We start from the raw sequence: 15520 nt of genomic DNA, 5'->3' as shown, positions 1-15520 counted from the left end.
TAATCCCTTCACCTTTTTCACCCAGGCTCCTAGATCCCCTCTCATCTGGCGACCATCAGTTTGAGTTTTCCTTCACTTTAAAGGAAAAGAGATAGCTAATAGGAGACTCTCTCTTAGCAGGATTACTGTGTTTCCTCGAAAATAAGACCTAGCCAGACAACTCTAATGCGTCTTTTGGAACAAAAATTAATATAAAACTGGGTCTTATATAATTGTTATATAAGACCCAGTCTTATATTATAGTAAAATAAGACCAGGTCTTATATTAATTTTTGCTCCAAAAGACACATTAGAGCTGCTTGTCTGGCTAGATCTTATTTTCAGGGAAACATGGTAGTTTATAAAGCACGTACTTTATCCTAGTCTCATATGCCTTGTGCACCTGACATAAATTGAGAATTATTATTTCAAGATAATTACTGTTCAATTTTGTCCCATATGTACTTTATTTCCTCAGGCATAAAAATGGAATGTGTGTATTGGTTAATAGCTTGGATTCTGGAGTAAGACTTAAGTGGGTCCAAATCCTGGTCATGCTTCTTGCTGGTTCATTGACCTTGGCCATGATATACAACTTTTCTGACCCTCAGTTTCCACCATGTAAAATGGGCAGAGAGTATCCTCTGCCCATGGGGATGGTATGAGGATTCAAGAAAATAATTAATTAGAAGCACTTAGTGCAGTGCTTGGCATATTTGAAGAAGTTGTTATCTGTCATACTTCTAATTTTAAAAGATGTCAATATCTCAGCCGAAAGGGAAAAATATTTAAGGTCATAAAACTATCAGCTAGAAAATCCAGTTTATCAAAACTACCAATTCCTTGGGTTTCTAATTAACTGAAATATAAATGAATTTTTCACCTTGAGTTATACTTTTTTTGTCATTTGTTTCCCAGGAATACCAGTTTCCAACTTTGAATGCAAGATAGCATGTTTTCTGAATAAGTGTCTTCCAAGAGTATATTTTGAATATAACAGTTATTTTTCCAGTTAAAACTGAGAAATGGAAGTACAGGAAAATTAATTTTTTGTTCTCTACAAAGGTTGCTCTGATCTTCTTCAGTAGCTTTAAATTAAGGAACTGTTAAGATAAGCATAGCTAAATAAAATAGGTTATATCTTGGTAGAAAATATGAATACACGTGCTAGCTAAACAGTAAACAGTGATATATGCGCATGCGTGTGTGTGTCCTTTGTGTGGATATTCAGTTTCTTAAATTTTCTACTCACGTTTTTATTTTTATTTGTTGGTGGAGTTAAAAGATAATTTCCTTCACTGTAACTTTACCAAAATCTGTGATATTTGCAATCCAAGCACAAGTGCTGGGCTTCAGATCCATGTGTGTTCAGATTTGCTTCACCCCATACCGCTGTAGGACTGGGATGGGACTTTAGGGTAAGCCTGATCTCCTGTGTACCTTTCATTTGAAGAGGTCATAAATGTCAATGTCAAGTATCCTTCTAGCCAGAGGCTTACTTTTTGTTTTATGATGATTACTAACCACAAAGAAAGTAAATGCAGTGCTCAGTCTTTCCTTGAAATGTACTTTGGGGGTAGCTCAGTTGGTTAGAGCGCGATGCTCTAACTAACACCAGGGTTGCCAGTTCAGTCCCTGCATGGGCCAGTGTGAGCTGCACCCTCCACAACGAGGTTGAAACAGCAACTTGACTTGGAGCTGATAGGTCCTGGGAAAACACACTTTAAATAAATAAAAGTTAAAAAAAAGAAAGAAATGTACTTTGAATTAATCTATATTCCCAGTTCAAATATGATGAGTTATAAAATTTAAAAAAAAAAATGAAAACCAGCCTAATTCTATATAACAGTCTCATTCAATGTTTTTTTTTTCAGAGCTGACTTTTTTGAAGATGAGGCAGTTGAACAGGTTTTGAAGTATAATGCTTGGTGGACAGATACATATTCAAAAATAATGGCCCCTTTGGGAAAGAGTCAGGAGCAAGAAGATCATGCTGCATTAGGTAAGAAACCCCAAAATAGGCTCTTTTGTTTACTGCTCTCCGTGTTATTAAGCACCTAATTGTAATTGCCTCATAGAGTAAAGGCATTACTTTGGTTTGCTAGTTTTGGAAATGGGGTCTTCAACCCGTGCTGGAAACGCCACTCTACTTATTTTTCTTGGGAAATTCTTTTAAAGTATGTTTTACTTTTGAATCACTGAGATCCTTTTTAAAACTTTTAATTTTTAGTAAATTTAGGGACATTAACACATAGGACATTTGTAGTTGTTGAGGAATCTGCCTAAGAGATCTGAACATTGCTCTGTGGGAAGGGCATTTGAATGTTAGTAAAAGGCGTAAGAAGACCCAGTTTTCATTCCATTTATCTGTTGAATATATTTGATGTGTCCTCCCCAGTGTTTTCACAAGTTGTTAATGTCAAAATAGGAATGAATAGTTATACTCATATCTGTACCTTACAGAGAGCAGGTGGGCCAATTTTTACCAATGAAAGCTGAACTGGGAGGGTTTTGTGAGCCACAGGAAGTGGCTGTGCCATATTTAACATTAAGCCAAATGTCCACAAACAGTCCTTTTTTAGGTGGTCATTTAATTACCGCCTTCCTTAAGTGGGAGGTTTGTATATTAAGTTTGTAAATTAGAATTATAAGTTTCAGATAGACTAATAGTAGAAGGCCCATGGTTTCTGTCGTACTGATTTGGCTTTTATTTATATGTTAAAAATAATTTTTCAGTGTTTAAATGAAAAGAGTACACACACACGCACACACACACACACACACGCACTCACACACATATTAAATGGAATATAGTCTCCACACTCCAAATTTCTCTTCCTGAAAGTAATCACTGTTAATAATTTTGGGATATTTTTAATGCACATACCCACAGCTGAATACTTGCTTTAATAAATTTATATGCATAGATTCATATATACTCTCTTCTTATCTTACTTTCTCCAGTTTGTCATATATGTGGTATATCTTCCCTATCGACACTTGAAATTCTACCTGAAGTTTTTAATGTCTGCCTAGTATTCTGTTGTATATTTTCATGATTGATAGACATTCGGGCTGTTTACTACTGATGGACATTTGGGTGTTTTACAGTTTTCTAAAGTGACATCCTTTGACCACTCAATCTGAAGTATGTGCAGGGTCTCTATTTCATGATAACATTCTGATTTTACACGTAGCAACGCAATAGCCTGTTACTTGCTCATTATCTAATGTCTAGCATAAAGCCTGTTATAGATACTCAATAAATATTTATATAGCAAATAAATATTGCAGTAAATATTTTTGTAGTTAGGTGAGAGTTTAGGTGATTTCTACCAGATTGAAAAATTGCTGTAATCTTTTAGAATTGACTCCACTGTACAACAGAAACATTTATAAATAATGACTCTTGTTACATTGTTTTCAACAAATCCTTGGTTTTATATTTGATTTGAGGTTAAGAATCTTTCAGAGACTTCCCACATATATTATATGGACAAATTTTAAGGTATAGGATTGCTAATACAATATAGGTAGTTAATTGTATATGCCATGTAAATCTGCTCAGAAAGTTTGCTCAAAGTTAAATCATCAAGGCTGTGTCTACTGGTCTAAATCAGTTTCCCCAATTTTAGTGCAGTATTTTAATGAGGTGGTATAGGAGGAACTTGGTGGTTGCAGTTTTCTGTCCACAAGGGTGAGCTAGTTACCCTAAAAATCAAGAGAAGGCATTACCTTTGATTTAAATTCTAACTTGCTCTACTTTAATTAATGGTAGCTTGTCCTAAGTCCTGTTTTCTGTGTCAGCTACGCTTTGAGTTAGTTCCCTGGGTATAATTTTCACAGATTAAGTCAGCCCATCCCTTCAACCAGTGGCCCTCCTGACCCTTCATCTTCATCTGACCCATGGCGTATATCCAGACTGGGGCTTCAAGAATAATCACAGTCTGCAAAGCTAGTGTGGTGATTCATTCTGTAAATTATCTTTAAAGTAGCAAGGGCTTGTGATCTAAGGTAGAAGAACTTGAGCTCTGTGTTGTACAGAAAGTCCTCTTCTAAATGTGCCAAGTATGGGGTGAAGGATACATGGAAGCTAAACACTGCGTTTTGGGGTTTGAGCCTTGCCCCCCTTCGGGCTAGCTGTGTGGTCTTGCAGCTCTCTCTGGGTTGCTGTGGAAATCCTCTGCTTACCTTGTTGAATTGTCATGAAGATTGAATAAGATGGTGTATTTAAAATCCTTAGCATATTGTAATTGTTAGAAATTATTATTACAGAGTAAAATCAGTGGCAGGAGAGCCAGGAACTGAACGGCTTTTCTGTGAAATTGAAATTTTTGTATATTTACAAAACTGTAAGGGGAAGTTTTTTTGTTAACGAGATTCTTCTCTCAATATTTTTTCCTTGTTCAAGTATTTGAGACACCCAGAATTGGAGGAATAAATTGAAGCGTGTTGAACTAGAATAAAATATGGGAGAAAAGAAATAAACCAAGAAATAAACCTGCAAATTCTTAGCCACTCACGAAGCTGTTGCTGCTGTGGTTTCCCGTCCTCTTCCCCTTTTTCTTCGCCTCCAGGCCTCTTACCTCTCTGGGTGCTGCCTCTTACGCTTCTTCCTCAGGGGGTGCCTGGCAGGCGACAGTGCAAGGAGGGTGCACCTTCGGCTCACCCTCATCTTTTTATATCCATAAAATATTAAGCTGGATTGTTTTGAATTCCAGATAACCTTTGCCTCAGTTATTATCCTGTCATTTTCATCATAGCTGTGAGTTACAACACGGAGATATTTATTAATATCTTCAGTTTTATATTGATCCTGATCTTCCTCCCCAAAGGCTTGTAAGTGGAAGTGTTAAGTGCTATGCTCCCACTGAGTCTGGTTTCATGCAAATGGACTTTCCACATCCCATGGTGTCTTTTGGTGGTTTCGGCACGTGATTGACACCACATACCATTTATAGTCCATGAGCTTCCTAGCAGGGATACCCTGTTTGGCACCAGGGGTCTCTTCAGTGTTTGGAGAGCTGTCCATCTCAGCTTTGAAGGTTGTAGCGTTACATGTCTGCCCACTTAGATTGAGGGCTTGAATGCCATACATTTTCTGGTTCCCTTGATCTGTTTCCAGAAAGTGTACAATGTCATAGACAGATTTGCTTTCCTCTGAGAGGAGCCAGATCATGGATAATTTAATTGTTGACCCACAGAAGACAAGGATATTTGGGAGGGGCACTTAGACAGAAGGGAAGAATTAAAAGAAACTAAACTAGAAAATGTTCTCAGTGAAGTGAGGTCACTTTCCATTTTGGTGGGAGCCTCTCTGCAGTCTTTAGATATATTGATGGGGTTTTTAATGTTGGGAGGTGATCTTGGGCCATTTGCTTCAATGCTAGGGCACCAGTTTCTACCCTAAATGAACTGAGTTTTTAGCTGGCTTTTGTATGACTGTTGATTATTTACAGAAGTATAATTAATCGAAATGTTGTGAACTATGACGTATATAGCAAGGCTGCTCTGGAGAGTAGCTAAGTCGTATCAATGTTTGACAGATGTTACTCCTGGCAGCAGTCATCCAAGCATTGTTGGCCCTGCATCTGTAGTTATTCCCAGTGCTGTTGCCTGGTTAGACCGGACTGTGTACACACCTCGCCAAGTTCCCCTTTGGGTGATATGATTTACAGCTCTAATAAAAAAGGCCTTGGGGAGTTCAGACTTTTGGTTTCTCTAGTGATTTCCTGGTTTGTTGTTATTGTTATTTTTCATCTCTGGTTTCTTTGCTTGAATTTCAGAATTTAAATATGTCTGTGTATTATTAATGAACTGCTTAGGCCAAAATGGAACTTAAAAACACTCAGGAAAAGGTGCTGGTGTTTTAAATAAAGGCCAGGGGCACCTAGCATCCAAGAATTCAGAAGAGTATATTCAAGTAGGTTTTTCTCACGGATACAGTCATGGAAAGTGACCTGTGATGTGTGGAAGCATTTCTGGGTGATGTAACATCAGCCCCTGCAGTTCTCAGGTCAGCATTTATAAGTCATTAGACATATGCAGGTGTGGTTACTTCAGGATGAAGAAATGGACATGCAGGAGTCGATGTGTTGTTGAACGGTTCTGGGTCCACTACCTTGTGATTCAGAATTATGTGGAAGAAGTCTTTATTAGTCAACTAGGATAGAAAGGCTTTTCTCTAGTCAAATAATACCATCATGAACACCTGGCACGTTCCTGTTATTAGCTAAAGTAATGAACGTCTCAAAAACTATACCTAAGGGTATACTGTCACAAACCTTGCTGCATACGAGGGGTCTTAAAATACTTGGTCAGGTAGTCTTTCTTCATGTAGTGAATATGGTGCTTCTTAGAGTTTCCTTAAATGAAATCGCTTTAAATGAACTGAGAGCTTGTTTCAATTAAGGGATCTTTATATGAGCTTTTAATGAAGTTTTAATCAACCCCCAGTTTATCTGTCTTTATTAATTTTGTTTTTAAATGTCAGTCTTTAAAGAATACTTTACCTGATACCTACCTGCATAGAGTTTAAAAATATACACATTTCTCTATGTTGCTGGCCATCAGATTAAATAAATGCATTCTGATAGTTATTTGTTCTTTTATGAGAGCAATGCTTATGTAAATACATCTCCTTTTTTTTTCTATTTTTTAAACATAGAATTTCTAACATGGTTGAAAACATAATTATAAAAAATATTTCAAAACCTGGTTGTTTTTTTTTTTTTTTTGCACTATGTGTATTTTAGTGAACAAAGGAGTATTGCTTCTAATAATTTCAAGTAAGTGTATTTAAGGGTTTTTTTTCCTCCAGAGGACAAGCTGCCAAACAACTGGAAGCAAGCCTTCAAAAAAAAAGAAACCATGTTAAACTTAAGGCTCCTAAGAGTTTTGAAAACTAAATGTGAAAAGGGGACATCATGTGTGAGTAATTACATTCTCATCCTTTGGCTTTTGCCCTATTGTGATGAGCAGAAGGGCAGTCTTTTGTTAAGACAGAAAGGAGCTGGGTAGCTAACTATCAAGAGAGTGGTTTGGGAATATTAAAAGGCAGTTTAATAATTTTGGTCTCCGAAAAGGTGGTAGAGACAACCAGGTGTCTCTTATTAATCCTTCTCCCCTAAGAGGCTTCCTAAGTTGGAACTGGGCACATGACCACTTGCCTAGTGATTACATTTCCTTTCCTGGCCACTGGGTGTGTTCATGTGACCAAGTCCTGGATGATGGGAAGTAAGCAGGAGTACTATGTGCCCTTTCTGGATCAGTTCTTTAGAAAGAAGCTACTTGCATTCTCCTCTTATCCTACTTTCCCATTGGTTAGAAAATGGTAAAAACCTGGAGCAATTGTCTTGAACCCATAGATGGAAGTCATATTATAGAGATGCTGATACCCTGCCAGCCCTGGATCTGTCCTTCAGAATAGAAGCATGAGAAAGAAACTTCTATCTTACTTAAGCCCCTGTATTTTATGGTCCCTTTGTTATAGCAGTTTAGTCTTTCCTCTATTAAATAATGGACAATTCTAAAACCTGGAGAAACAGGCTTGAAAGTTATTGTGGTATTACTTTGACATGAAGCACTATGGAACTGGAAGCTGAATGCTCCTCTGTACTGGCCTTAAGAACAAGTGAATTTGAAGGTGATTGTTTGATAGGGCATGGAAGAGAAATGAAGGATTATCTTGCAAGGTAAGAGATTGATAGCACTTTTATTTAGAGGTAACAATATATCTAGATTCTTAAGTTTCTTTAAAAATCTCTCTAAGACAATTACTAGGCCATTTTTTACTTATACTAGCTAGGAACTGAGCATATCTATGGTTGTTAGCTGTTATTCTTTCTGTAAATCTTGCTCGAACACAAGATGTATTTTACTTGAGGAACCATTAATGCTCGTGTTTCATTAATGTGAGAAGATACATACTTTGATACCTTGCTTAAATTGTAGGCATCAAAGGAAACTTAGAAGGAGCTGCAGTCTCATACATGGTTGCCTTAACAATGTAAATGTAACATGATTTTTTTTTTTTTTTAACCATTATCTTTCATCTAGTACCTTAGTTTGCTTTTTGGTCTCGGTAGTCAACATTTGGTAAGGTGGCTGACTTGTAAAAAGAAATAGTGCTATGACGTCATAGAAATCATGGTGTGAGATAAGCCTCTAAATCTCCCCTGGAATTTACAACAAATTGAACAACTGTAATTCCACAAAGGGCTCCTAGTGCAGCAGACAGGCAAGACGAAGAGATGCGCAACTGAAATCATCTAACGGTGGGCAAATTGGGCAAGCAGGGAAGGAGGGAAAGGGGAAGTGTGGAGAAGTGGGCGCTCAGGCACAGGACACAGACCGCTGCTCGGAGTTCCGAGCTCCCTGCATTCTGGAGCTACAGCTGTCATGGGAGAGGGAAGAACTCGGACTGCTAGTGCTCCCCTTATGGCCCGCAGTCCTGCCTGAGGGATAGTACGACTGAACCCAACACTCATGGCAGAAACCATGGAGCAAAGACTGTCGGAAGAGGGGTGACAACAGCGATTTGAGACCTCACTGCCAAGCAGAGGATGGAAGGCATATGCACTGAGCCTAGCCAACCCCTCCCTATTATTCCAGAACTCGCCCTGCCTCCACATGCCCAGTACTAGAATCGGAACAGTAGCATTACCAGATAAAAAGAACAGAATATTTGCACTTCTGAGAACTGCAGCCCACAGCCACAGACTCGCAGCCGAACTACGTAGTTCCGGCAAAGGGGATGGAGCCTTGGGTGCAGGACTGGCTGAGCTGGTTGTTGCTGCCATTGCTCAGAGCCACCTTTCACAACCCACTTCTCCCCTGACCCCACCTGTCTGGGCATATCCCTGCAGGGGTAAACAGAGCCACTGAAAACACAGACCCTGAATCTGGTGCAGGAAGAGCTTCGGAACTTCAGAAGCTCTCCACATCCCCCAGTGGAGGTGGTGCCCTGAGACCCAGGCAACCTGCTCACAGAGGAGAAGCCCACCTTCCAGGGAATCCCCCCATTGTGTGAGAAGCCAGAACAGTGCAAAGAAAATATAACACTACAGCGTGAGAGAGAACAAAAGGCTATAGTCAGAGAGAAAATAAAGCATTGTACCAATACCTACTAGAAAGCAAAAGAAAGACCTCTTCCTACCAACCTGTTGTAGAACCCACTCCTGTAGATGCCTAGGAAGGGAAATAATAATTCATTAATTTGCATAAATAATCAATGTAACAAGGCAGCTCAGAAAGAAAATGAAAAGTCTCCAGAAAAGGTACTTGAAGACATGGAAATATGTGACTTAAATGACACAGAATTCAAGATTGCAGTTCTGAAAAAACTCAACGAGATGCAAGAAAACACAGGCAATTTAATGAACTCAGAAACACAATCAAAGAACAAAATGAACATTTTACTAAAGAGATTGAAATTTTTAAAAAGAACCAAATAGAATTTCTGGAGATTAAGAACTCAATAAAAGAAATGAAGAATGAAATAGCCAGCTTAGGTAATAGAGCTGACCAGATGGAGGAAAGACTCAGTGACATCAAAGATAGAAATCTGGAAATGACATAGATGGAACAAGAGAGAGACTTGGGAGTTAAAAGAAATAAAAGAACTCTATAAGAACTTTCTGACTCCATCCAAAAAGAGCAATATAAGAATAATGGGCATACCAGATGGAGAAGGAACAGAGATTATATTCAAAAAAATAGTCAATGAAAACTTCCCAAACTTGTGGTAAGAACAGGATCCTTGAATCCAAGAAGCAAATAGAACACCTAATTACCTCAATCCCAACAGGCCTTCTCCAAGGCACATTGTATTGAAGCTGTCAAAAATTAATGACAAAGAAAGAATCTTCAAAGCAGCTAGGGAAAAGAAGATGGTAACCTACAAAGGAAAGCCCATGAGATTATCATCAGATTTTTCAGCAGAAACTCTACAAGCCAGGAGGGAGTATATCAAATATTCAAACTATTGAAAGAGAGAAATTATGAGCCAAGAATAATATATCCAGCAAATATATCCTTTAGATATGAAGGAGGAGTGAAGACCTTTCCAGACATACAGAAGCTCAGGGAATTTTCTGACGCATCACCTGCACTACAAGAAATACTGAAGGAGGCTATTTGACCTGAAACAAAAAACCAAAAGAATACAAAACCATGAGTAGTTTTGAACACGTATGAACAGACAGACAGAAGCAGGAAATGGCAACACCTACACCAGATAAGACACTATACATTTAAACATACATACAGAGTAAAGAAGGAAAGAAAACACTTTAAAAAAGAGAGAGGAAAAAGACAGTTTGTTACTGCAGCACAGAAATCAACTCACAGCATAAATAGGGATAATTTGTGACAACAAAAACATAAAAGGGGACAGAGTAAAGGTCTGCACAGGCACAAGAAATGGAGAAAGTAAGCGTGCTGAAGAAAATGGAATACTCTAAATGTGAAACTTAGGTAATAGAGCTGACCAGATGGATGAAAGACATAAACTTAATGGTAAACACTCAAAAAAAAAAAAAGTCCAGAATGGAAATATATAACAAAACAAGAAGAAACAGAAGGAAAAATCATAGAATACCACCACACTGAAATAATATACAGCAACAAAAAGGCAAACAAACAATGGAGACAGAGTCCCACCAGAAAACCAAAGATAGAATGATAGAAAGTCCTCATGTATCAATAATCACGTTAAATGTAAATGGACTGAACTCACCAATAAAAAGGCATAGAGTAGCAGATTGGATCAAAAAACTAAAACCAACCATATGCTGCCTCCAAGAGATACATCTCAGCTACAAGGACAAAGTGAAAGGGTGGAAATTGACACTCCAAACAGATGGTATTCAGAGAAAAGCAGATGTAACCCTACTGATATCAGATGAAAAAGACTTAAGGATAAAAAAGGTAACAAGAGACAAAGATGGACATTTCATAATGATAAAGGGGTCCATAAAGCCAGAAGACATAACACTCATCAATATTTATGCCCCCAATGAAGGAGCACCGAAATATACAAAGCAACTACTAACAGAACTAAAGGGAGAAATTGACCAAAACACGATTATACTAGGGGACCTAAATACATCATTGACAGCTATGGATAGATCATCCAAACAGAAAATAAATAACAAAATAGCAGCCCTAAATGACACATTAGATGAAATGGACATAATTGACATTTATAGAGCACTTCATTCTAGAACATCAGACTATACAGTCTTTCCTAGTGTACATGGAACATTCTTAAGGGTAGACCATAATGGGACATAAAACTAGCCTCAGCAAATTTAAGAAGATTGAAATCATACCAATCATGTTCTCTGAGCACAAGGCTTTGAAATTGGATATCAACTGCAAAAAGAAAGCAGGAAAAAACACAAATACATGGAGATTAAACAACATACTGTTAAAAAACAATTGGGTCAAAGAAGAAATAAGGGAAGAGATCAAAAGATACATAGAAACAAATGAGAATGAAAATACATCATACCAAAGTTTTTAGGATTCAGCGAAGCAGTTTTAAGAGGGAAATTTATATCATTACAGGCCTATCTCAAGGAAGAAGAAAAATCCCAGGTAAATAACCTCACATTACACCTTAAAGAACTTGAAAAAGAAAAACAAATGAAACCTAAGGTCAGCAGAAGAAAGGAAATAATAAAAATCAGAGCAGAACTAAATGAAATAGAGGGCAAAAAGACAATAGAAAAATTAATGCGACAAAGAGCTGGTTCTTTGAAAAGATTAATAAAATTGACAAACCCTTGGCTAGACTCACTAAGATAAAAAGAGAAAAGACACAAACAAATCAGAAATGAAACAAGGGAAGTTACAGAAATACGGATGCCCCAGAAATACAACGGATTATACAAGAATGCTATGAAGAGCTACATGCCACTAAATTCTATAACCTAGAAAAAATGGACATGTTCTTAAAAACATATAGCCTTTTTAAGCTGAATCACGAAGAACCGGATAATCTAAATGGACTGATCAACAGGAAATTGAATCAGTCATCTGAAACCGTCCTAAAAGCAAAAGTCCAGGATCAGATAGCTTCACTAGTGAATTCTACCAAACATTCAAAGAGGATCTAATACCTGTCCTGCCCAAACTCTTCCAAAAAACTGAAGAAGAGGCAATACTCCCTAACTCATTTTATAAAGCCAACATTACTCTGATACCAAAGCCTAGTAAGGATAACACAAAAAAAGAAAATTACAGACCAATATCTCTGATGAATACAGATGCAAAAATCCTCGACAAAATTCTGCAAATCGCATGTAACAATGCATTAAAAAAATTATACATCACGCCAAGTGGGGTTCATACCAGGGGCACAAGGATGGTTCAACATCCGCAAATCCATCAATGTGATACATCACATAAACAAAGGACAAAAATCATATGATTATATTAATAGATGCAGAAAAAGCATTTGACAAGATACAACATCCATTTATGAGTAAAACACTTAATAAAGTGGGTATAAAACGAAAATACCTCAACATAATAAAGGCCATATATGACAAACTCTCAGGTAATATCATAAATAACGGTGAAAAACTGAAGCCCTTTATGTTCAGGAACATGATAGGGCTGTCCCCTATCACCCCTGCTTTTCAACATAGTATTGGATGTCCTTGCCAGAGCAGTCAGGCAAGAGAAAGGAATAAAAGGCATCCACATAGGGAATGAAGAAGTTAAATTGTCACTTTTTGCAGGTGACATGATGCTATATATAGAATACCCTTTAGACTCCACCAGAAAGCTACTAGAAACAATAAACGAATTGTAAAGTTGCTGGCTACAAAATCAACATATAAAAGTCCATTGCATTCCTATATACTAACAATGAAACCTCAGAAAAAGAAAATTAAAAAATCAATTCCTTTTGCAATTGCAACAAAAAGAATAAAATACCTAGGAATAAACTTAACAACAGATGTGAAAGACCTATACACTGAAAACTATAAGACATTTTAAAAGAAATTGAAGAAGATGCAAAGAAATGAAAAGACATTCCATTTTCATGGATTGGAAGAATCAATATAGTTAAAATGGCCATATTACCTTAAGTAATATATAGATTTAATGCAATCCCTGTCAAAATCCCGATGTCATTTTATAAGAAATAGAACAAAAAATTGTCAGATTTGTATGGAACCATAAAAGACCCTGAATAGTCAAAGCAATCCTAAGAAAACAGAACAACACTGGAGGTATCATACTCCCTGATTTCAACTTGTGCTATAGGGCAACAATAATCAAAACAGTATGGTATTGTCAGAAAAACAGACACAAAGACTAATGGAATAGAATCGAGAACCCAGAAATAAACTCACATAAATATGAACAGATAGTTTTCGACAAACAAGCCAAAAACACGACAAACAAGACAAACAAGAGAAAAGACAGCCTCTTCATCAAATGGTGCTGGGAGAATTGGAAAGCCACAGGCAAAAGAATGAAGTTATACTGTTCTCTGTCACCATGTACCAAAATTAATTCAAAATGGATCAAAGACCTAAACATAAAACCTGAAACAATATACTGCATAGAAGAAAACATAGGTACTAAACTTACGGACCTTGGGTTCAAAGAGGATTTTATGAATTTGTCTTCAAGGGAAGTAAAAGCTAAAATAAATTAATGGGAGTATATCAAATTAAAAACCTTCTGCACAGCAACAAACTGAATGGGAGAAGATTATTGCAAACAACGCCTCCAATAAGAGGCTAATATCCAAAATATACAAGGAACTCATACAGCTCAACAAGAAAAAGACAAACAATCCTATTAAAAAATGGACAAAGAACCTGAATAGACATTTCTCCAAAGAGGACATACAAATGACCAATAGACATATGAAAAAATGGTGAACATCACTAATCATCAGAGAAATGAATATAAAAATCACAATGAGATATCCCCTCACACCAGTTAGAATGGCTATCAACAAGAAGACAAATAATAGCAAGTATTGGATAGGTTGTGGAGAATAAGAAACCCTCATACACTGTTGGTGGGAATGCAGACTGGTGCAGCCGCTATGGAAGGCAGTGTGGAGATTCCTCAAAAAATTAAAAATAGAATTACTGTATGACCCAGCAATTCCTCTTTTGGGTATCTACCCAAAAAATCTGAAAACATTTATCCGTAATGATATATGTGCATTCAATGTTCATTGCAGTTTTTTTTTAATTTATTTTTTATTTTTTTATTTTTTAGAAAATACAATTTTTATTTCTAGTATTTCCATTGACTCCTGAGTGAACATGATTACACATTTCATCAGCAGAAACCAATCCCATTTTTTATGCTCCATCCTGCATGGGACCTGTTTTGGGGTATTCTGATGAAAGAGGGCTTCTAAGAAAGACATGGTTTCTGTTTTAACATAGTTTATAATCTAAGAGAGCAGCATGGAGACAGAATGAGCCTTGTTCAAACTCATTGTTCAAACACTCTTTTGGAAACACATTCTTCATCTGGCTTTTATAAAATTCCCCTTTGGTAATAACTTTTTTTTAAATGATTTATTAATAGTCCATCAGCTGTGACTTAGTATATTTGCATTTTTGCTGGTAAGTGACTTCCTAAAACACTGAGTTCTTTGAACCAAGACTTTCCCTAACTGGTACATTTTCTAGCTCATGTTTTAACTTGAATCGGCACATAAAGTGTATGTCTAGCCTTGTAAACCCATTCAATCATATTATCATTTTACCATGTTAAAGCAAATGATAACAGGGAAAAGAGATTCCATGTCATATCATCTTTCCTCTGTATTAGCTACTTTCTTTCCTTTTCATCCATTTTCAATAATTGAGTTGTCTAAGGAGTAATTTAAATTCTCCTTTGGAAGGTTAGTTTTGTTGAGGAGACTTAAACTGAGCAGTTCTAATATTTGTTTAGCATGAATTATTTTTTACTTCGACGTTTATCATTTATATCCCTCACACTGTGTGAACCCCCCTGCCCCCACCCACTATCCCTCTGACATCGCACAGAGCCATTACATTTCCACTGTCTCTATACCTAATGCTGTACTCCGCTTCTTGTAAGTATATACATATATATGTATACATATATATATATATATATATATATATATATATATAAAATTATAGTTGGCATTCATTATTGTTCAGCTTCAGCTTCGGGTGTACAGTACGGTGATCAGGCATCTACATCATCCCTGAGGTGGTCTCCCTAAGGAGACAAGTATTCATCGGATACCCTATAAAATCTTTACAACATTATTGATTACATTCCCCAAATTAATTTTCAGAACCCCAAGGCCATCTTGTGGTTACTGACTGTTTTCTAATCCCCTCACCTTCCCCTTTATTCCCACCCCCCGCCCATCTAGCAACCCTCAGTTTTTCCTCTTTGTCTCCAAAACTGTTTCTGATTAGTTCATTCACTTATTCTTTTCTTTAGATTCCACATATAAGTGAGATCATATGGTATTTGTCTTTCTCTGTCTGACTTATTTCACTTAACATAATGT

The 15520-nt window shown here is 36.9% G+C and overlaps 1 protein-coding gene across 6 annotated transcripts in view; it reads left to right on the top strand.

Moving 5' to 3' along the window:
- The window catches only part of SHQ1 (SHQ1, H/ACA ribonucleoprotein assembly factor), a 221105-nt gene that overhangs the window by 43752 nt on the left and 161833 nt on the right, over positions 1 to 15520 (top strand). For all 6 annotated transcript variants that reach the window (XM_033133193.1, XM_033133194.1, XM_033133196.1 and 3 more), the window contains exon 6: positions 1854 to 1981. In XM_033133193.1, the coding sequence (XP_032989084.1) occupies positions 1854 to 1981 (128 nt within the window). The remainder of the gene's footprint in view (positions 1 to 1853; positions 1982 to 15520) is intronic.

This window comes from Rhinolophus ferrumequinum, chromosome 17 (assembly GCF_004115265.2).
Source record: "Rhinolophus ferrumequinum isolate MPI-CBG mRhiFer1 chromosome 17, mRhiFer1_v1.p, whole genome shotgun sequence".
Lineage (NCBI taxonomy): Eukaryota > Metazoa > Chordata > Mammalia > Chiroptera > Rhinolophidae > Rhinolophus > Rhinolophus ferrumequinum.
Note: the sequence above shows the minus strand (reverse complement) of the source record. Positions and strands in the feature narration are given on the sequence as shown.